The 22,095-nt window shown below is 44.9% G+C and overlaps 1 protein-coding gene and 1 pseudogene across 1 annotated transcript; both read left to right on the forward strand.

Annotated features, from left to right (window-relative positions):
• The first annotated feature begins 12,419 nt into the window (after positions 1 to 12,419).
• LOC141022131 (uncharacterized) lies at positions 12,420 to 14,790 on the forward strand (annotated as a pseudogene).
• LOC109772296 (protein DETOXIFICATION 41) lies at positions 14,420 to 17,590 on the forward strand. The gene is made up of 9 exons (XM_073498114.1): positions 14,420 to 14,709; positions 14,865 to 15,365; positions 15,455 to 15,999; positions 16,084 to 16,170; positions 16,297 to 16,353; positions 16,438 to 16,676; positions 16,758 to 16,876; positions 16,989 to 17,075; positions 17,180 to 17,590. The coding sequence occupies exons 2-9, from the start codon at positions 15,069 to 15,071 to the stop codon at positions 17,258 to 17,260; spliced, it is 1,512 nt and encodes a 503-aa protein (XP_073354215.1). The 5' UTR covers positions 14,420 to 14,709; positions 14,865 to 15,068; the 3' UTR covers positions 17,261 to 17,590.
• The last annotated feature ends 4,505 nt before the right edge of the window (positions 17,591 to 22,095 follow it).

The following is a 22,095-nucleotide window of genomic DNA, read 5'->3' on the forward strand; positions in this document are numbered from 1 at the left end:
TTATTATCTTGCAAACCTATCCAACAACACCTACAAAGTACTTCTAATTTCATACTTGTTCTAGGTAAAGCGAACGTCAAGTGTGCGTAGAGTTGTATCGGTGGTCGATAGAACTTGAGGGAATATTTGTTCTACCTTTAGCTCCTCGCTGGGTTCGACACTCTTACTTATCGAAAGAGGCTACAATTGATCCCCTATACTTGTGGGTTATCACTCCTCTTTCTGCATGCGGACCTAGCATGTACACTATGGTTGTGTAATAAGGAAAAAGGTCATGTACAACTTTGTAGTGGCAAACTGGAGGTAAAGAGAGAAAGAGCGAGAAATAGAAGGAATAGAACGGGCAGCGGAAAATTGACGAGAGAGAATGGGCGAGAAAGAGAGGGGAGAGAAAGAAAATACAATAAAAGAATAGTAAAATGAAAAAAACATACTTTGTGTATTATTATGTAGATGAAAATGCATGGAAAAAAATCCACAACTGTAGTTCGAGTGGTTTTTTATCAGACACTCGGCTTACATTAGGACATTTTGAAAAACAAAAAGGAAATATGTAAGCTGAGTGTGACGTTAGATAGTACTGGGCATATTGCAGTACTTGTGTAAGCTGAGTGCTTTTTTCCCTTTCTATGATGAGTTTTCTGTATAAAGTATCTTTTTTTGGCGGATGCTCGACTTACTCTCAGCTATGTTGTGGACCTTGCATTATCAAGTGTTTTTTTGTGGGGGTGCAGGGACTCAACTTACACTTAGATGTGATAAGTGCCCAAGAAATAACCTCTCTGAATTTTGCTAGAATATATATATAGCTTGCTTTGTAAAATGGTGGAATAATTGGCAAAGGCTTGGCTTTGTACTATGTGAACTGTCATGGGTAGTAGAAGGGATCCATGTTGGTTCTCCACACCAAGTCACCAAACTATGAGATAGACAAGACAGGACAAGATAAAAGCAAAAGAAAAAACCAAAACAAGGAAAAATCAAGAAGTTAAAAATCCTCTATGCAGTACACAACTAGGAGTAACTAGTTTAAATTTTGCTAACCATAATGGTTAAATTTAACCGACATTGAAGTCTAGGGTTGCAGGAACGACACTTCTACAATTTTGTGCAAAAAATCACTAATTTTGTGCCTAATTTTTTGAAAAAAAAACACTAGTTATCGGTTTTGGCCCATTTGATGACGATTATGACAGGTGGAGCTCGCTAAAGCTAACGTGGCATAACTGTTCACGGGGACGACATTAGGCATCATTAGGATTCTCTAGATTTACAAAGGGGCCCTATATTTTTATAGGGACGCCCTTCAATCAAAGAGCAAAAACGCAATCCGCTCCATCCAAAGATTTGGGCTTCCCAAGCAACCGAGCAGAGCAGCAGCATGCCGGCAATGATTCTCATCGCCGATCGCCGTGGACCAAGGGCATCCTCAAGGCAGCTGTCGTGGACGCCGAGCAAGGGTGGTAGTGGTTGTGCCTGAGGGACGACCCCACACGGCGAGGCACACAACCTGATCTTGGCGATCGGCCTAGAGGTGGCGCACTCTGCGAGGCCGGCCACACGTCAAGGCGGTGTTGCAGGTCACCATGGCCCGACTTGAGGATGAGTTCTGCCAGCTGCTGATCCCGTTCCTGAGATGCGTCGCTCGCCGCCGAGTCATGTACGCGTAACTCCTCCGCCGCCTCTTGCTCGGTGTGGACCGGTAGTACCCTCCTCGGCGGCTGCTGGGCGCAAACGGGCTGGGTTGGCAGCGTTGGATCCTAGATCCAGTCTATGACGACCGAGGGGTAGCATGGCGGCAGAACCTCAGGGATGTCCATGGCGGCGGCACCTGCTGAAGAAGAGAGAGGGGAGTGATAGAAATATGCCCTAGAGGCAATAATAAAATGGTTATTATTATATTTCCTTAATCATGATAAAGGTTTATTATTAATGCTAGAATTGTATTGACCGGAAACTTAAATACATGTGTGATACATACACAAATATTGTGTCCCTAGTGAGCCTCTACTAGACGAGCTCGTTGATCAAAAGATGGTTATGGTTTCCTAACCATAGACATGAGTTGTCATTTGATAATGGGATCACATCATTAGGAGAATGATGTGATGGGCAAGACCCATCCGTTAGCTTAGCATATGATCGTTCAGTTTATTGCTATTGCTTTATTAATGTCAAATACATATTCCTTCGACTATCAGATCATGAAACTCTCGGATATCGGAGGAATGCCTTGTGTGTTATCAAACGTCACAATGTAACTGGGTGATCATAAAGATGCTCTATAGACATCTCTGAAGGTGTCTGTTGAGTTGGCATGGATCGAGATTAGGATTTGTCACTCCGTGTATCGGAGAGGTATCTCTGGGCCCTCTCGGTAATACACATCATGAGAAGCCTTGCAAGCAAAGTGACCAAGGAGTTAGTTACGAGATGATGTATTACGGAACGAGTAAAGAGACTTGTCGGTAACGAGATTGAACTAGATATGAAGATACCGACAATCGAATCTCGGGCAAGTAACATACCGACAGACAAAGGGAATTACGTATGTTGTCATAAGGTTCGACCAATAAAGATCTTCGAAGAATATGTAGGAACCAATATGGTCATCCACGTTCCGCAATTGGTTATTGACCGAAGAGGTGTCTCGGTCATGTCTACATCATTCTCGAACCCGTAGGGTCCGCGCGCTTAACGTTCGTTGACGATATAGTATTGTATGAATTATGTGAGTTGATGACCGAATGTTGTTCGGAGTCCCGGATGAGATCACGGACATGACGAGGAGCTCTGGAGGTAAAGATTGATATATAGGACGATAGTATTTGGTCACCGGAAAGGTTTTGGAAGTACCGGGTATTTTATCAGGGTGCCGGAAGGGGTTCTGGGAGGCCACCGGCAAGCGGTGGGCGTTATGGGCCAAAGGGGGGAAGCCCACTAGCCCACAAGGGGGCTGGTGCAGCCCTCCACCTCTTGCCCACGCACCAAAGAGGGAGGGAAGGAAAGGGGAGGCACCCCAAAGGCAGCCAGCCCCCCTTTCCTTCCCCCCATGCACAAATATGGAAGGGGATTCGGCCAGGGCAGGCGCCCTAGGGCAGCCACATGCACCTTGGGGCGCCCTAGGGGCTGCCTCCCCTCCCCCCCTCCACCTATATATATGAGAGGAGGGAGAGGGGCAACAGACACCATGATTCCCTGGCTGTGTGCGGTGCCCCTCTCCCTCTAGTTCGTCCTCGGTCATATTTTCGTAGTGCTCGGCGAAGCCTTGCGAAGATAGTTGCATCACCACCGTCACCACGCCGTCGTGCTGCCAGAACTCATCTACTACTTCGCCCGTCTTGCTGCATCAAGAAGGCGAGGACGTCATTGAGCTGAACTTGTGCTGAACGCGGAGGTGTCGTATGTTCGGTACTTGATCGGGCGGATCGTGAAGGTGTACCACTACATCAACCGCACTGATAAACGCTTCCGCTTATGGTCTACGAGGGTACATAGACACACTCCCCTCTCGTTGCTATGCATCTCCATGGATAGATCTTGCGTGTGCGTAGAAATTTTTTTGTTTTCCATGCAACGTTCCCCAACAATGGCATCAAGAGCCAGGTCTATGTGTAGATGATATGCACGAGTAGAACACAAAGAGTTGTGGGCGGTGATAGTCATACTGTTTAACTACCACCAACGTCTTATTTTGATTGCGGCCTGGACCAACCTTACATGTCCATGCACATGAGACCGGTTCCACTGACTGACATGCAACTTGATTTGCATAAAGGTGGCTAGCAGGTGTATGTTTCTCTAACTTTAGTTGAATCGAATTTGACTACGGCCGGTCCTTGAAGAAGGTTAAAACAGCAAACTTGATAAATCACCGAAGTGGTTTTTGCGTAGTTAACAACGGTTCTTGCAAGAAGCCCGTAGCAACCACATAAAACTTGCAACAACAAAGTAGAGGACGTCTAACTTGATTTTGCAGGGCATGTTGTGATGTGATATGGTCAAGACGTGAAGTGATATACGTTGTTGTATGAGATGATCATGTTTTGTAATATTGACAACCGGTACGAGCCTTAGGATTGTCTCTTAATTATTGTGTGAAATGCAAGTGCCATGTAATTGCTTTACTTTATTGCTATGCGTTAGCAATAATTGTAGAAGCAATAGTTGGTGAGACGACCCCGACGCAACGATGGAGATCAAGGTGTCGAGCCGGTGACAATGGAGATCATGACGATGCTTTGGGGATGGAGATCAAAAGCACAAGATGATGATGGCCATATCATGTTACATATTTTGATTGCATGTGATGTTTATCCTTTTTGCATCTTATTTTGCTTAGAACGGCGGTAGCATTATAAAATGATCCCTTCACTAAATTTCAAGATAAAAGTGTTCTCCCCGAGTATGCACCGTTGCCAAAGTTCGTCGTTTCGAAGCACCTCGTGATGATCGGGTGTGATAGACTCTACGTTCACATACAACGGGTGTAAGATAGTTTTGCACATGCAGAATACTTGGGTTAAACTTGACGAGTCTAGCATGTACAGACATGGTCTCGGAACACTGGAGAACGAAAGGTCAAACGTGAGTCATATAGTAGATATGATCAACATAGAGATGTTCACCATTGATGACTACCCCATCTCATGTGATGATCGGACATGGGTTAGTTTATTTGGATCATGTATCACTTAGATAACTCGAGGGATGTTTATTTAAGTGGGAGTTCATTAGTAATTTGATTAATTGAACTTAAATTTATCATGAACTTAGTCTTAATAGTTTTTGCATGTCTATGTTGTAGATCAATAGCTCGCAATATAGCTCCCCTATTTTTGATATGTTCCTAGAGAAAACTAAGTTGAAAGATGATAGTAGCAATGATGCGGACTAGGTCCGTGATCTGAGGATTATCCTCATTGCTGCACAGAAGAATTATATTCTTGATGCACCACTAGGTGACGGAACTATTGCAGGAGCAGATGTAGACGTTATGAACGTTTGGCAAGCTCGATATGATGACTACTTAATAGTTTAGTGCGTCATGCTTTACGGCTTAGAACCGGGACTTCAAAAATGTTTTGAACGCCACGAAGCATATGAGATGTTCCAAGAGGTGAAATTGGTGTTTCAGACTCATGCCCGTGTCGAGAGGTATGATACCTCTACTTTGCCTACAAGATGGAGGAGAATAGCTTAGCCAGTGAGCATGTGCTCAGAATGTCTGGGTACTACAATCGCTTGAATCAAGTGGGAGTTAATCTTCCAGATAAGATAGTGATTGACAGAGTTCTCTAGTCACTATCACCAAGCTACTAGAACTTCGTGATGAACCATAATATGCAAGGGATGACGAAAACGATTCCTGAGCTCTTCGCGACGCTGGAATCGGCGATGCTAGAAATCAAGAAAGAGCATCAAGTGTTGATGGTTAAAGAAGACCACTAGTTTCAAGAAAAAGGGCAAATGAAAGAAAGGAAATTTCAAGAAGAATGGCAAGCAAGTTGCCACTCCCATGAAGAAGCCCAAAGATGGACCTAAGCCTGAAACTAAGTGCTTCTACTGCAAAGGGAATGGTCACTAGAAGTGGAACTGCCCTAATTACTTGGCGGATAAGAAGGATGGCAATGTGAACAAAGGTATATTTGATATACATGTTATTGATGTATGCCTTACTAGTATTCATAGTAGCCCCTGGGTATTTGATACCGGTTAAGTTGCTAAGATTAGTTACTCGAAATAGGAGTTGCAGAATAAATGGAGACTACTAAAGGGCAAGGTGACGATGTGTGTTGGAAGTGTTTCCAAGATTGATATGATCACCATTGCACACTCCCTCTACCTTCGGGATTAGTGTTAAGCCTAAATAAATGTTATTTGGTGTTTGCGTTGAGCATGAACATGATTAGATCTGTTTATTGCAATACGGTTATTCATTTAATTCAGAGAATAATCGTTGTTCTGTTTACATGAATAAACCTTCTATGGTCATACACCAAATGTGAATGGTTTATTGAATCTCGGTCATAGTGATACACATATTCGTAATATTGATGCCAAAAGATGCAAAGTTGATAATGACAGTGCAACATACTTGTGGCACTGCCGTTTAGGTCATATTGGTGTAAAGTGCATGAAGAAACTCCATGTGGATGGACTTTTGGAATCACTTGATTATGAATCATTTGATACTTGTGAACCATGCCTCATGGGCAAGATGACTAAAACTCCGTTCTCCGGAACAATGGAGCGAGCTAATGACTTATTGGAAATGATATATACTGATGTATACGGTCCAATGAGTGTTGAGGCACGCAGCGGGTATCGTTATTTTCTAATCTTTACATATGATTTGAGTAGGTATAGGTATATCTACTTGATGAAACACAAGTCTGAAACATTTGAAAAGTTCAAAGAATTTCAGAGTGAAGTAGATAATCATTGTAGCAAGAAAGTAAAGTTTCTATGATCTGATCGTGGAGGCGAATATTTGACTTACGAGTTTGGCCTTCAGTTAAGAAAATGTGGAATTGTTTCACAACTCACGCCACCTGGAACACCACAGCGTAATGGTGTGTCCGAACATCGTAACCGTACTTTATTAGATATGGTGCATTCTATGATGTCTCTTGCCAATTTGCCTTTATCATTTTGGTTATGCATTAGAGACAGCCGCATTCACGTTAGATAGGGCACCGTCTAAATCCGTTGAGATGACACCGTATGAACTGTGGTTTGGCAAGAAACCTAAGCTTTCATTTCTTAAAAGTTTGGGGATGCGACGCTTATGTCAAAAAGGCTTCAGCCTGATAAGCTTGAACCCAAAGCGGAGAAGTGCGCCTTCATAGGATACCCGAAAGAAACTACTGGGTATACCTTCTACGACAGATCTGAAGGCAAAAATCTTTGTTGCTAAGAATGGGTCCTTTCTAGAGAAGGAGTTTCTCTCGAAAGAAGTGAGTGGGAGGAAAGTAGAACTTGATCTTTCATAACAAGATTCAGCAAAGCGGCATTAATTTCATAAGATTCCGCACTAGTGGCAGGAGCAATCAGAGTACTAATAAAATCATTATTATTGGTGTTGGAAAAGTCACACAATTTGGTATTCTCTTGAGCCATCGTGACAAAGAAAGAAATCCAACACACGAGCACACAAAAAGCAAGCGAAGAAGACGAACGGAAGAGGGTCGAAGAAAAGGCAAATCTTTTCGAAAATCTTTTTAGAAGTGCGGGGGGTGGGAGGAAAACGAGAGGTGAATGGCGAATAATGTAATGCAAGAGATGAGATTTTATGATGGGTACTTGGTATGTCTTGACTTGGCGTAGATCTCCCCGACAACGGTGCCAGAAATTCTTCCTGCTACTTCTTGAGCTTGCGTTGGTTTTTTCCTTGAAGAGGAAAGGGTGATAAGTAGAGGTAAGTATTTCCCTCAGTTTGAGAACCAAGCTATCAATCCAGTAGGAGACAACGCACAAATCATCGAATACCTGCACAAACAATCAAACAACTTGCACCCAACGCGATAAAGGGGTTGTCAATCCCTTCACGGTTACTTGCAAGAGTGAGATCTGATAGAGATAGATAAACGATAAAGTAAATATTTTTGGTATTTTTGGTTTATAGATCGGAAAGTAAAAGATTGCAAAATAGTAGATCGGAAACTTATATGATGGAAAATAGACCCGAGGGCCATAGGTTTCACTAGAGGCTTCTCTCAAGATAGCAAACAATACGGAGGGTGAACAAATTACTGCCGAGCAATTGATAGAAAAGCGCAAAGTTATGATGATATCTAAAGCAATGATCATGAATATAGGCATCACGTCCGTGTCAAGTAGACCGAAACGATTCTGCATCTACTACTATTACTCCACACATCGACCGACTCCTGCCTGCATCTAGAGTATTAAGTTCATGAAGAACAGAGTAACGCATTAAGTAATATGACATGATGTAGAGGAATTAACTCAAGCAATATGATGAAAACCCCATCTTTTTATCCTCGATGGCAACAATACAATATGTGCCTTGCTGCCCCTACTGTCACTGGGAAAGGACACCGCAAGATTGAACCCAAAGCTAAGCACTTGTCCTATTGCAAGAAAAACCAATCTAGTTGGACAAGCCAAACCGATAGTTCGAAGAGAATTACAAAGATATCAAATCATGCAATAAAGAATTCAGAGGACACTCAAATAATATTCATAGATAAGCTGGTCATAAATCCACAATTCATCGGATCTCGGCAAACACACCGCAAAAAAGTATTACATCAAATGGATCTCCAAGAACATCGAGGATAACATGGTATTGAGAATCAAAGAGAGAGAATAAGCCATCTAGCTACTAGCTATGGAACCGTAGGTTTGTGGTAAACTACTCACCCTTCATCAGAAGGGCAATAGAGTTGATGTAGAAGCCCTCCGTGATCGAATCCCTCTCCGGCAGGGTGCCGGAAAAGGTCCCTAGATGGGATCTCACGGGTACAGAAGGTTGCGGCGGTGGAAAAGTGTTTTTGTGGATGCCTCTTGTGGTTTGGGGATATTTGGGAATATATAGGCGAAAGAATTGGGTCAAGAGAGTCACGGGGGGCCCACAAGGGTGGGGCGCGCCCTCCGTCCTTGTGGCCGCCTTCTGGCTCCTCCGACTTCATCTCCAAGTCTCCTGGTTGTCTTCTGGTCCAACAAAAATCATCGCGAAGGTTTCATTCCATTTGGACTCCGTTTGGTATTCCTTTTCTGCGAAACTCTAAAACAAGGAAAAAACAGGAACTGGCACTGGGCTCTAGGTTAATAGGTTAGTCCCAAAAATAATATAAAATAGCATAATAATGCATATAAAACATCCAAAGCAGATAATATAATAGCATGGAACAATCAAAAATTATAGATACGTTGGAGACGTATCACGATGTGAACTAGATTATTGACTCTAGTAAACTCTTTGGGTGTTGGTCACATGGCGATGTGAACTATGGGTGTTAAGCACATGGTGATGTGAACTAGATTATTGACTCTAGTGCAAGTGGAAGACTGATGGAAATATGCCCTAGAGGTAATAATAAAATGGTTATTATTATATTTCCTTAATCATGATAAAGGTTTATTATTCATGCTAGAATTGTATTGACCGGAAACTTAAATACATGTGTGGATACATAAACAAATACCATGTCCCTAGTAAGCCTCTACTAGACTAGCTCGTTGATCAAAAGATGGTTAAGGTTTCCTAACCATAGACATGAGTTGTCATTTCATAACGGGATCACATCATTAGGAGAATGATGTGATGGACAAGACCCATCCGTTAGCTTAGCATATGATCGTTCAGTTTATTGCTATTGCTTTCTTAATGTCAAATACATATTACTTCGACTATGAGATCATGCAACTCCCGGATACCGGAGTAATGCCTTGTGTGCTATCAAACGTTGCAACGTAACTGGATGATCATAAAGATGTAGTACAGGTATCTCCGAAGGTGTTTGTTGAGATGGCATGGATCGAGATTAGGATTTGTCACTCTATGTATCAGAGAGGTATCTCTGGGCCCTCTCGGTAAAACACATCTTGAGAAGCTTTGCAAGCAAAGTGACTAAGGAGTTACTTATGAGATGATGTATTACGGAACAAGTAAATAGACTTGCCGATAATGAGATTGAACTAGGTATGAAGATACCGACGATCGAATCTCGAGCAAGTAACATACTGACAGACAAAGGGAATTACGTATGTTGTCATAAGGTTCGACCGATAAAGATCTTCGTAGAATATGTAGGAACCAATATGAGCATCAAGGTTCCACTATTGGTTATTGACCAGAGAGGTGTCTCAGTCATGTCTACATCATTCTCGAACCCGTAGGGTCCGCACGCTTAATGTTCGTTGACGATATAGTATTGTATGAGTTATGTAAGTTGATGACCGAATATTGTTCGGAGTCCCGTGTGAGATCACGGACATGATGAGGAGCTCCGGAATGGTCCGGAGGTAAAGATTGATATATAGGATGATAGTATTTGGTCACTGGAAAGGTTTCGGAAGTACCGGGTATTTTATCGGGGTGTCGGAAGGGGTTCCGGGAGGCCACCGGCAAGCGGTGGGCCTTATGGGCCAAAGGGGGGAAGCACACCAGCCCACAAGGGGGCTGATGTGCCCCTCCACCCCTTGCCCACGCACCAAAGAGGGAGGGAAGGAAAGGGGAGGCGCCCCAAAGGCAGCCAACCCCCCTTTCCTCCCCTATGACCAAATATGGAAGGGTGGGGGGTTCGGCCAGGGCAGGCGCCCTGCTACTTCTTGAGTTTGCATTGGTTTTTCCCTTGAAGAGGAAAGGGTGATGCAGCAAATTAGAGATAAGTATTTCCCTCAGTTTGAGAACCAAGGTATCAATCCAGTAGGAGAAGAACGCGCAAACCACTAATACCCGCACAAACAATCAAACACTTGCACCTGATGTTTGCTTGAACTACGTCGGTACTTCCCAAAGAGGAAGGGATGATGCAGCACAACAACGGTAGGTATTTCCCTTAGTGATGAGACCAAGGTTATTGAATCAGTAGGAGAACCACGCAACACTACGTGAAGGGCACCGGCACACAAATAACAAATACTCACAACAAAGGGGTTCTCAATCCCTTTCGGGTAACGGCGCCAGAAATTGGCAAGTTGATGGGATAAAAATATGATAGATTGGATAAATAGATCTCGAATAAAATAAAGTGCAGCAAGGTATTTTTGTATTTTTGGGTTAATAGATCTGAAAATAAAAGAAAATAAAAATAGAATGCGAAGGCAAATATAATAAAGAAGAGACCCGGAGGCCGTAGATTTCACTAGTGGCTTCTCTCGAGAAAAATAGCATATGGTGGGTAAACAAATTACTGTTGGGCAATTAATATAACTTCAAATAATCATGAAGATATCCAGGCAATGATGATTATATAGGCATCACATTCAAGATTAGAAGAGCGACTCCTGCCTGCATCTACTACTATTACTCCACACATCGACCGCTATCCAGTATGCATCTACTGTATTAAGTTCATGGAGAAACGGAGTAATGCTATAAGAACGATGACATGATATAGAAATAGGCCCCATCTTGTTATCCTTAATAGCAACGATATATACGTGTCGGTTCCCCTTCTGTCACTGGGATCAAGCACCGTAAGATCGTTTTCTTTATAAAAGACCAGGCATGGCGCATGGCACATAAACTACTTATATACTTTCAGTAGTTGTCCTCTCCACACCTGGCAACACAACATTTACCGTAGGCATGATAACTGGTGCACCAGAGGTGCGTCCTTCCCGGTCCTCTCGTGCTAGGAAAATGTCATGTCAGGCGTCCTCATGCCGTCCGGACCTCATATCCATCATCGCCCATCGAAAAAATCGACAAAGACCACCAGATATGCCATCCTTGCGCCTCTTTCTATACTTCATGCGAACCATTTTATCCGACGAGCCAACTCCACCACCATGGCTAGCAAGCATGGACCATCCATAAACACAAACTACACTTCTCCTCAACCATAATTACATAAGCAACAACTATGAAGACTCTAAGTTTGTGCATCATCTCAACAGACTCGCTCCATAAGCATTTGAAGGCTGTCAATATGATGATTTTACTAGAGTTGCTCTTAGAGCATCTCTAGCAGACCCCGCATTCCGCCGACCCGCAAAACACGTTTGCAGTTCGTGAAAAAACGGCTTTGCGGGCCGGCACGGACGGCCGCAGATGCAGACCCCGCATAACGGATCCGTAAAAAAGAATATCCGCGTATATTCTTTCCCGTGTCTTCTTCTTCCTCTCGCCTGTGTTCATAGTCAGCTCCCGTCGTTCATGGTAGTCGCCGAATCGATCCAGGAGGCAGCTCCTCCATTGCCGGATGGATCTAGGAGCTAGCTAGCTATTCCATGGCCGGCTGGATCGAGGAGCTTGCTAGCTACTCCCTCAACGTTCGTGGCCGGATGGATCGAGGACCTTGCTAGCTAGCTAGCTAGCTAGCTTGTTCGTGGCCGGATGGATCAGGAGCTTGCTAGCTAGCTCGTTCGTGGCCGGGTAGCGGTAAACGGCGAGTTTCCGGCGAGATTCCGGCGAGTTCCCCTTATATTTTACCTTCAAATCTGCAAAATTAAGGGCCCTGGGGATGGATTCCCAGGGGCCTGCAAATTTTTTACGGATTTGACCGCTTTTGCGGGTTCTATTCGGGACGTTTTTTGATACCACGAAACTGCAAACGCTAATTTTTACGAGTTTGACCGCTTTTGCGGGGTCTGCTAAAGATGCTTTTAAAGGACAAGACGAGGGTGGAGCCATATGAAAGAGCTGAAGATGGAGAAGCCTGGTATTTCAAAATCGTACGACTACTGGACATCGTAGCAAAAAGGCTATGTGGGCTGCCCTGACGCTGTGACCCCACACAGCTTGCTCCGGCCCCATCCATCGTCGGCGAGTGACCTGCCGCCCGCCGCCGCCGCCGGCACCCTCCGGTCATTGCCAATCGCCTTCCTAACCACTAATCGCATTTCCCCCCGCGCACGCGAGCGGGCGCCATGGCTGGGCATCTAAGCAAAAACCCATTTCTCCCCCTCCTCCAACCCCGCCGCCTGTGCACCGCCGCCGCATCCTCCTCGGCCGCCGCGGGAGAGCTCGCCCCCGTGTCCGTCGTCAACGAGATACCCCACGACGATGACCTCGCGGAGGAGTCGCGCAGCCGCCTCGTGCGCGACACCTGCAAGCTGCTCGAGCTCCGGGGCTCGTGGACCCCGAAGCTGGAGGCGCAGCTCCGGCACCTGCTCCGGGTGCTCTCCCCGCCGCAGGTCCGCGCCGTGCTCCGCGCGCAGGCGCAGACGGACGCCCGCGCCGCGTTCGAGTTCTTCCGCTGGGCCGACCGCCAGTGGCGCTACCGTCACGCCCCGGAGGTGTTCGACGAAATGCTGAGCCTCCTCAGCCGCACCAGGCTCCACGACCCCGCCCGGCGCGTCATGCGCCTCATGATCCGCCGCCGCATGAGGCACGGGACGCAGCAGTTCGCGCACCTCATGCTCTCATACAGCCGCGCGGGGAAGCTCCGCTCCGCCATGCGCGTGCTCCAACTCATGCAGAAGGATGGGTGCGCACCTGACATATTGATATGCAATGTGACAGTGAATGTGCTTTTTTGCCGGGCGCATTGATAAGGCGCTGGAGTTTGCCGAGCGGATGCGCCGTGTTGGGGTCGAGCCGGATGTAGTCACATACAATTGCCTTATCAAGGGGTTATGTAGTGTGCGGAGGGTTGTTGAGGCGCTAGAGATGATCGGTGTAATGCTGCAAAATGGGTGCCCACCTGATAAGATTACCTATTATACAGCGATGGGCTTCTTGTGCAAGGAGAAGAGGGTGGCAGAGGTGCGGGGTTTGCTTGGGAGGATGAGGAATGATGCGGGTCTATTTCCAGATCAGGTCACATATAACATGCTTATCCATGTGCTTGCAAAGCATGGGCATGCAGATGAGGCGTTGGAGTTCTTGAGGGAGTCAGAGGGGAAAAGGTTCCGTGTTGATGAGGTTGGATATAGTGCAGTTGTGCACTCTTTCTGCTTGAATGGGAGGATGGCTGAGGCAAAGGAGATTGTAAGTGAGATGATCTCAAAAGAATGTCACCCTGACGTTGTGACATATAGCGCAGTTGTTGATGGGTTCTGCCGGATCGGGGAAATTGATCAAGCAAGAAAGATCATGAAGCATATGTATAAGAATGGCTGCAAGCCAAACATAGTCACGCATACTGCACTGTTAAATGGTCTCTGCAAAGCTGGGAAAACTTCAGAGGCTTGGGAATTGCTAAACAACAGTGGAGAGGAATGGTGGACTCCCAGTGATATCACATACAGTGTTGTAATGCATGGGTTTAGAAGAGAAGGGAAACTAAAGGAATCATGTGATGTCGTTGCCCAGATGTTGCAGAAGGGTTTCTTTCCCACTACTGTGGAGATTAACTTACTGATCCATGCGTTATGTATGGAAGGAAAGCCAGGGGAAGCCAAAGACTTCATGGAGCAGTGCCAAAGCAAAGGTTGTACCATTAATGTTATCAACTTTACTACTGTAATTCATGGATTTTCTCGGCAGGGGGATTTGGAATCAGCGCTATCTTTGTTGGATGACTTGTATCTCAGCAACAGGCATCCAGATGTTGTAACTTATACTGTTGTTGTGAATGCTTTGGGAAAGAAAGGTCGGCTGAAAGAAGCGACAGAGCTTGTGAAGAAAATGCTTAATAGAGGAATTGTCCCTACACTTGTTACATACAGGACAGTGATACATAGATACTGTGAGAAGGGTACAGTGGAAGAATTACTCGATCTACTGGATAAGATGTTAGCAAGACAAGAGCTTAAGAGTGTATACAATCAGGTCATCGAGAAGCTATGTGCATTAGGTAAAATAAATGAAGCTTACAGTCTCCTCAGCAAGGTACTGAGAACTGCCTCACAGAGAGACGCTCAGACATGCCACATTCTGATGGAGAGTTTTCTTAATAGAGGTCTCGCAGTTCAGTCATACAATGTGGCGTGCCAGATGTTTCAGAGAAATTTAATTCCTGATATTAAATTGTGTCGAAAAGTTGACAATCAGCTGACCTTAGAGAAACAACCAGCTGCTGGAAAGCTTATAGTTAAGTTTTTAGAAAGAGGTCTTCTGAAACAAGAAAAGTAAGTTATTGCTGTCTGACATTTTGATGTATCATGTATTTATTGGCAAGAATGTTTAAGATTTGATCTGATTGTTAGAAACAGATGCATTACATACTGGAAAGCTTACTCACTTTCTTCTACCTAAAACTGACAGATTTTAGTTTTGTGTTCAGTTGGTAACGTTTCATGCTTCATGCTCATACCCCTGCACCTGTCACCAACTTATTCACAACCAGCCAATAGACTGGTAGGTATGGAACCTGAAGGTTAGTTAGCTGCAACTACTGAACAGTACGCATGTTCATGCGTATATCAGCATCACAAGGGCTTGGTCCATAATGAACTAGACTGAGTGAAACACTTAAGGGGAGGAGACAATGGAGGGAGATGGCGATGCTGCGACGGCGCCGTTGCTGGACTTCGTCGATGACCAGTCAGCCGCCTCGGAGGAGCTGCTGCGGCGGGAGCCGGTGCCATTCGACGTGCTGTCGCGGCTGGCATTGTGGGAGGCCGGCAACCTGTGGCGCATCTCATGGGCATCCATCCTCATCACGCTCTTCAGCTTCACTCTCAGCCTCATCACACAGATGTTCGTTGGCCACCTTGGTGAGCTCGAGCTCGCCGGGGCCTCCATCACCAACATCGGCATCCAGGGCCTAGCCTACGGCATCATGGTAACTAGCTGCGCTCATTCTTGCACTATGTAGTATATTCCTTTGTGCTGCTTAGAAACGACGTCTTCTCACTTGTATGCGGAATGCAGCTTGGCATGTCGACTGCAGTGCAGACTGTGTGTGGCCAGGCCTACGGTGCGAGGAGGTACAGGGCGATGGGCGTTGTTTGCCAGAGAGCGCTCGTCCTCCAGTTTGTGACGGCCGTCGCCATAGCTTTCTTCTACTGGTACTCTGGCCCATTCCTGCGGCTCATTGGGCAGGCTGAGGACGTGGCTGTGGCGGGGCAGCTGTATGCTCATGGGCTGGTGCCGCAGCTGCTCGCGTTTGCACTTTTCTGCCCGATGCAGAGGTTCCTGCAGGCTCAGAACATCGTCAACCCCGTGGCGTACATGGTGCTTGCTGTGCTTGTCTTCCACATCTTCATCTCGTGGCTCGCTGTGTTCGTGCTCAGCTTTGGCCTTCTCGGCGCGGCTCTGACTCTGAGCTTCTCTTGGTGGGTGCTCGTGGCGTTGACATGGGCGTACATCATCTGGAGCCCAACTTGTAAGGAGACGTGGACTGGTCTGTCCATGCTCGCTTTCAGAGGCCTCTGGGGATACGCCAAGCTCGCCTTCGCGTCGGCTGTTATGCTAGCGTGAGTAAATTTATCAGCCTTTTCTAGTTAACTGTTTGGTAGTTCTTGCTTGTTTATGTCTTGCGTCGTTGTGTTCTTGCTCAGGTTGGAGGTCTGGTACGTGCAAGGATTTGTGCTTCTGACTGGCTTCCTCCCCAACTCAGAGATTGCTCTTGATTCACTCTCTATCTGGTACTCCACTCCATGATTCAGCCCATGTTATAGTTACACACTGGTTGGAAGTTTTAATGTTTGATCGTATCTTCGTATTCACACATAAGACATAACATGCATCGCTATCTCTTTGACTTGTTTCAGCATCAACTACTGGAACTGGGACTTCCAAATCATGCTTGGTTTGAGCTATGCGGCCAGGTCAGTCCAAATGAACGAGACCTACCAGGATGTATACCAATTTTGCCGGTGCTGATCAAACATTTGCATCAACGTATTGTGCAGCATTCGCGTCGGCAATGAGCTTGGCGCTGGCCATCCAAAGGTCGCGAGGTTGTCGGTCATGGTGGTCGTCATGGCGAGCATCGCCTTCAGCATTCTCGCCACGATCCTAGTCATGGCTCTCAGGTACCCGCTGAGCACCCTCTACACAAGTAGCACGACTGTGATCGAGGCCGTCATCGCTCTGATGCCATTGCTGGCCATCAGCATCTTCTTGAATGGGATCCAGCCAATCCTTTCAGGTACACCTGACATTTCATCAGAGATCATACAGTACCTAGTTTGCATTGACCAAAGGAACTAAATTCCTGGAATCTCTGCAGGAGTTGCGGTCGGGAGCGGGTGGCAGGTCATAGTTGCCTATGTCAACGTCGGGGCTTACTACATCATTGGGCTGCCGATTGGATGCGTCCTAGGGTTCAAAACAAGCCTGGGAGCAGCTGTAAGCTAATTAGCTTCCCGCGCTAATTTCATCTTCAGTTAGTTAACCTTTATCTTGCAACATGTTTTTCCAGAGGTCTGATGATCAGTTGCATCTGTTTGTGGTAATTCAGGGGATTTGGTGGGGCTTGATCATAGGGGTCGCGGTCCAGACGGTGGCTCTGATCGTCATCACGGCCAGGACCAACTGGGACAGCGAGGTGGGCTTGTTCTCCTCCCATTCAATGCATGATTATTTCAGCTAAATCTTCTGTTTCTCGCTGGGCTCATGGCAATGACACGGCTATGTCATGTATGTGCTTAGGTTGAGAAGGCGATCCAGCGACTGCGTCGCACCGCGGCAGACGAGGGCGGCGTGCTGGTGGTCGATGATGACGACGTCTGATGACCGGTTGGGGGCTCTGTTTGGCGGCCATTGTTTGCTAGGAGCACTCTCCGGGAGTAGTAGCTAGGTGCCTAACTTTACCAAGTGGCTATTGTGCCTTTCGGTTTGTAGTTGAAACTCAGATGATGGACTTGTCGTAGTTAAATGGTTAATTAGCCCTGGCTGTTGGTCTAGAAATGGTTTGATTTCTTGGAGCTCTTACACTTTGATGATGCCCCCAGATTATTGACGTCGATATGGACCCTGCTGGTCAGCCTGAGGCGGTGCCATGGGCCCCGTTTGTCAGCACCAGCATGTTGTGGGCTGGTGGTTTTTTTTGTCTGTACGGAATCCGCTACATTTTTCTTGAGTGTTCATAGGACATGTGTCTACAATCCCTAGAAATTTCAGATCCAAAATCAAAATACATATGAAGAAACCAAAAAGACAAATCTGCATGAATGAATAGTGTTTGAAAAAGACAAAGCACAAAACTATACTAGTCACACCTGAATCGTATATTTTGAATTTGATTTGGGACGCAGTTGGCGTCTGATCTGGGCAACCGGACCTTGGGTATTCCCTGGTGCTCGAAGAGGGACACGTCTGATCTGGGCAACCGGACCTTGGGTATCCCTGGTGCCCGAAGAGGGACACGGACGAAAGGCCCCGCATCCAAGAAGGTTATGACATCCGCAAGTGTCACCTCTAGCATCATCGGTAAGGCGAGAAGGGATTTCGCCCCTGCCTTTGACAACTCTTCAATTATCTAGACATGTCAATCCTACAATCATGAGTTTGATTTGTCATAGATCACTTGACGTGTACAATTCGTTGTGACTTACTAGATAGCAGGGTAATTGAATAAGGGCTGTCTAACAGAACCGTCTCTGAAGCTATGGTGTGTACTAGCAGTCTCAATTGTCTTCGCAGAAGAGAGTGTAATATGTGGTTGACGTGAGGTTAGCGCAGTTAGCTAGGACGGACCTGCATTTCAATGGTTTTCCGACTGGCAGCACCCTCATGCTTCAGTAACATGCTAATGGCATATTGTGATAAAATTATTTCAGTGGTTCGCCGAGTTCAATGTTGCTTCATTGAGTAGTTTAGTAATCGACATATTATGATTTTCGTGTAGTGGAAGTAGACTCTACAACTGTAGCATTACAAGTTTATTAGTCTAACATAGTGTTTTTTTAATGAGAAAGAACAACTTTGTTAAGAATAACAAAGAACTATTTTAATGGATGCAAACTGAATTTATGATGTCATTTAGAGGAAATACATATAGTTAGAACTATTTTAAGTCTAACATATTAATGAGTAATTATATGGAGAATATAATGAAAATGATTTCACTCCTACAAATAACGCTACCTTGTTTATCGAAAAAGTGTTTATTTCCATTCTTAGCTAGCACATGACTCATCCCTCACCCCACTGCATAACTATAAAATTCGGCACGTCCACCCTCCCCACCGACTCGTCATCGTCTTCCAACAACGAGGTGGCTGGCGGCTACCCCGGGACCGGAGATGGTGGCCAGCAAGGGGTGTGGAAAGTGAATCAGGAAGAGACTACTGACGGGATTGACCTCACTCTGAAGCTCTAGGATTAAGACTTGGATTGTTTTTGAGTCACTTAAATGTTCCATTAAGCTATCTGAATTTTCTATATGCTTTGTTTTACTTTAGCTATGCTCTATCATATTTGTCCACGGTTCAAAGATGAGATCGCATCATGTACCCAGTGATCAAAGTGTAATTCAACCAAATGGTTATATCTGGATGGGTCTTCCTATAGTGTGTATATTGTTACTTGGAAGGATGGTACATCTGTTTAAAATGAGCACTAATATGAGTTGGAAAAATTCACGGTATGGTAACCGGGTCGCATTATTTAGTTTTCATCCAAGGGAGTTGTACAACACGAAGTATGTACTTGTGGTCTAATCTTTTTATACAGAACATGTTTCCTAGAATTTTGTTGATTTTGCTTCATAACATCAAAGGTGGAACTTTACCTATATCTAACAAGTCCCGGATTTATAATGGTAATATGGTCTATCATATGTGATATGGAGACATTCGATTGTCTTCATCTCTTAGATTCTGGTATGTCATCCACTGTAGCAGCACAATGGTAAGATCTTAGGAGGCACCTCACCCAGGGGCAACAAATCTCCACTCTTCGTGAAAAAAGTGTGTGATCCACTTCTCTAAAATTGTCTTAGACAAAAGAAAATACGAATGACTTCAGAATTAGAAATAGAAAACAAAAATGATATTTTCTTATATGTAATTAAGTTGCTTTCAGAAGAGTATTAGATTAGTTTACTAAAAAATGTGACTTGCACTTTTAAGAAAAGTGCAACTGTGTGAAAAAGTGTAAGCGGCACCCTGGATCAACTTTTTGTGCCGTAAAAATTCCTGACCTCATTAAAATACCCATAATTACAAATAAATAAATAAATCAGATTTCAATGTATCACATTTCTCTGAATTATAATGAATTTTACCCAACTTCAATTTGGTTTGAAATTAGTAAGGCTACAAATTTTCCAGTACCCACCAAAATTTTGTTGAGATTTTGAACCCGAGTTGCACTTTCATTAAAATGAAGTACCACTTTCAAAACTTATTTTGACATGAGAAAATGTCAGTGGGCGTAATATTAAATCTACAGTAAACACCAAAGGCTTCCTCAAAGTGAGCTTAGGCCATGTTTGTTTGGGCTTTTGCTTATGCTTTTGCAGCTTTCCACTTTGGCCAAAAAGCCATAGAAGCTCCTAAGTAGGTGCTTTTGGAGCCTTTATGGCTTTTGGAGCCAAATATTGTTATATTGATTCATCAAAAGCCATAAAAGCTCTAAAAGCACCTATTTAGGAGCTTTTATGGCTTTTTGGTCAAAGTGAAAAAGCTGCAAAAGCAGAAGCAAAAGCCCAAACAAACAGGGCCTTAGTCACGTCACATACACACACCGACACACGAGATCCCTCGTGTTGCCACCTACCGTCTGGCACATTCATTCAGATTGAACATTTCCTCACGTCCTCCTCCAATCCATCCATGGAGTAATAGCTTTGCTCACCTGATCTTCTCCTGCACCAAACTACCTTTTCACACCTCTCGGGCTGGGTCAAACATGGCCATGGTGCCATCTTGGTTTCGACTTCCTGTGTAATAGCAGTGAGACTTTAGAATATTTCATTAATTTAGTCATAGTTTTAAATAGCAGGCTATGACAAATAGAGGCACCCTGTTCAAGCAGCCCTAGCGTGGCCCCACTGATGCAAAGGAAGGTGTCAGCATAGAAGCCGCCAAGATGGAATGATTTCTTGAAGGATTGCGTGAAGATTGACCAGGTAATTGTCTGTGAATTCACAAACTTCCTAGACTTGGTGAACAAGGCCCTCCTTCTTGAAGACAAGCGTCACACAATAGAGGACATTCGCAAGTGCAAGATGCGAGCCCTAGAAGCTCAAGCAACAAGAAGTCCCATGATTAGAAACCACCAACGCAAGAGTATGCCACCCCACATAACTACGTAGAACCCTAACACATCCACCCAAACCCAACTACCAACAAAACCAGAATGACTACTTTGCCCACGTTACCTGTTTTGCATGTGGAAAGATTGCTCACTTCTCCAGCAGATGTCCCCAGAAGAGTCAGTTGTTTCGTTCCCTGGACCAGGTCGAAGAGCCCTAGAACAGGTCGAAGAGCCACTCCAAAAACCAACACAATGTTGTAAGAAAACATTTGAACCAGGTTACAATTGAAGAAGACAGAGAAGTCCCAGACATCGTGATGGGCATGATCCTTGTCAACTCAACACCAGCAACAACCTTGTTTGATTATGGAGCTTCTCATTATTTTGTTAGTAAGAGTTTTTCTTTGGAGTGGTATGGCTAATACACCCCTGGTTAGACCCCTAGCAATGCAAACACATGTGTCAGAGATGATCACCCTATGTTGCAATGCGAGGGAGTTAGGATAGCCATCAGTCGAAAGAGCACCCCTTGCATTGGAATGGATTTTCTTCAAACCTCCTCCAAAACCCGATTATGTACCAGTGGACTCAGTTCAGTATCTTTGCATCCACAGCGGCTGGGCAGATCCGGTTTGTCCACGCCATCGACCAAGGCCATCAAACATCAGTTGTAGATACGATGTGCAGGTGCTACGCCGTTCACTAAGGAGAATCGGCGACAGGGGGCCTGGGGTGGCTACAAAGAGTGGTATTTCGATGCAACCGACATCCAACGAGGCCTCCATAGGTGGACTCCATCACATGGAAGAAGAGCTTATGACGATGTCATACTGGACCTCCGACACGTTGAGCTCCTAAGTGTTACCAGCCTTCACACTGATGGATTTTTGTAGGGTTAGTGTTGTATTCTTATAGATGTTTAGGGGGTCATAATTTTATGCTTATGGATTCTTTTACTATTAGCCGCTACTTATAGAAATTCATTTAGGCTTTAGAGTTTATTTAAACTGTATGTTGATCTATCTATAACTATGTCTCTCTTGCTTATAGATTACACACCTCACTTGATGTAGTAAATTCAAACAATTTTATTGGCCTGCAGGTGCTTTATTATTTCGGTGATACTGTACAAAATCACAACTTAGCAGTTTTTGCCCCATCATCTTTTCTGCTGTCCGAAAGGCTTGATTTATTAGGTGATTATAATTTCTAAATTCTAAAATAACATTACCAAGTATAAGTCCAACAAAAATAAGTGTTTCCTTATCGTCAATAGGACATCAAAGGGGACATATACAGGGTCTCGTGTTGTTGTGACATTTTGGTTTACTGTATTAGACATTTTTTTCCAAAAGAGTGTTTTG

This window comes from Aegilops tauschii, chromosome 5 (genome assembly GCF_002575655.3).
Source record: "Aegilops tauschii subsp. strangulata cultivar AL8/78 chromosome 5, Aet v6.0, whole genome shotgun sequence".
In the NCBI taxonomy this organism is placed as follows: Eukaryota; Viridiplantae; Streptophyta; class Magnoliopsida; order Poales; family Poaceae; genus Aegilops; species Aegilops tauschii.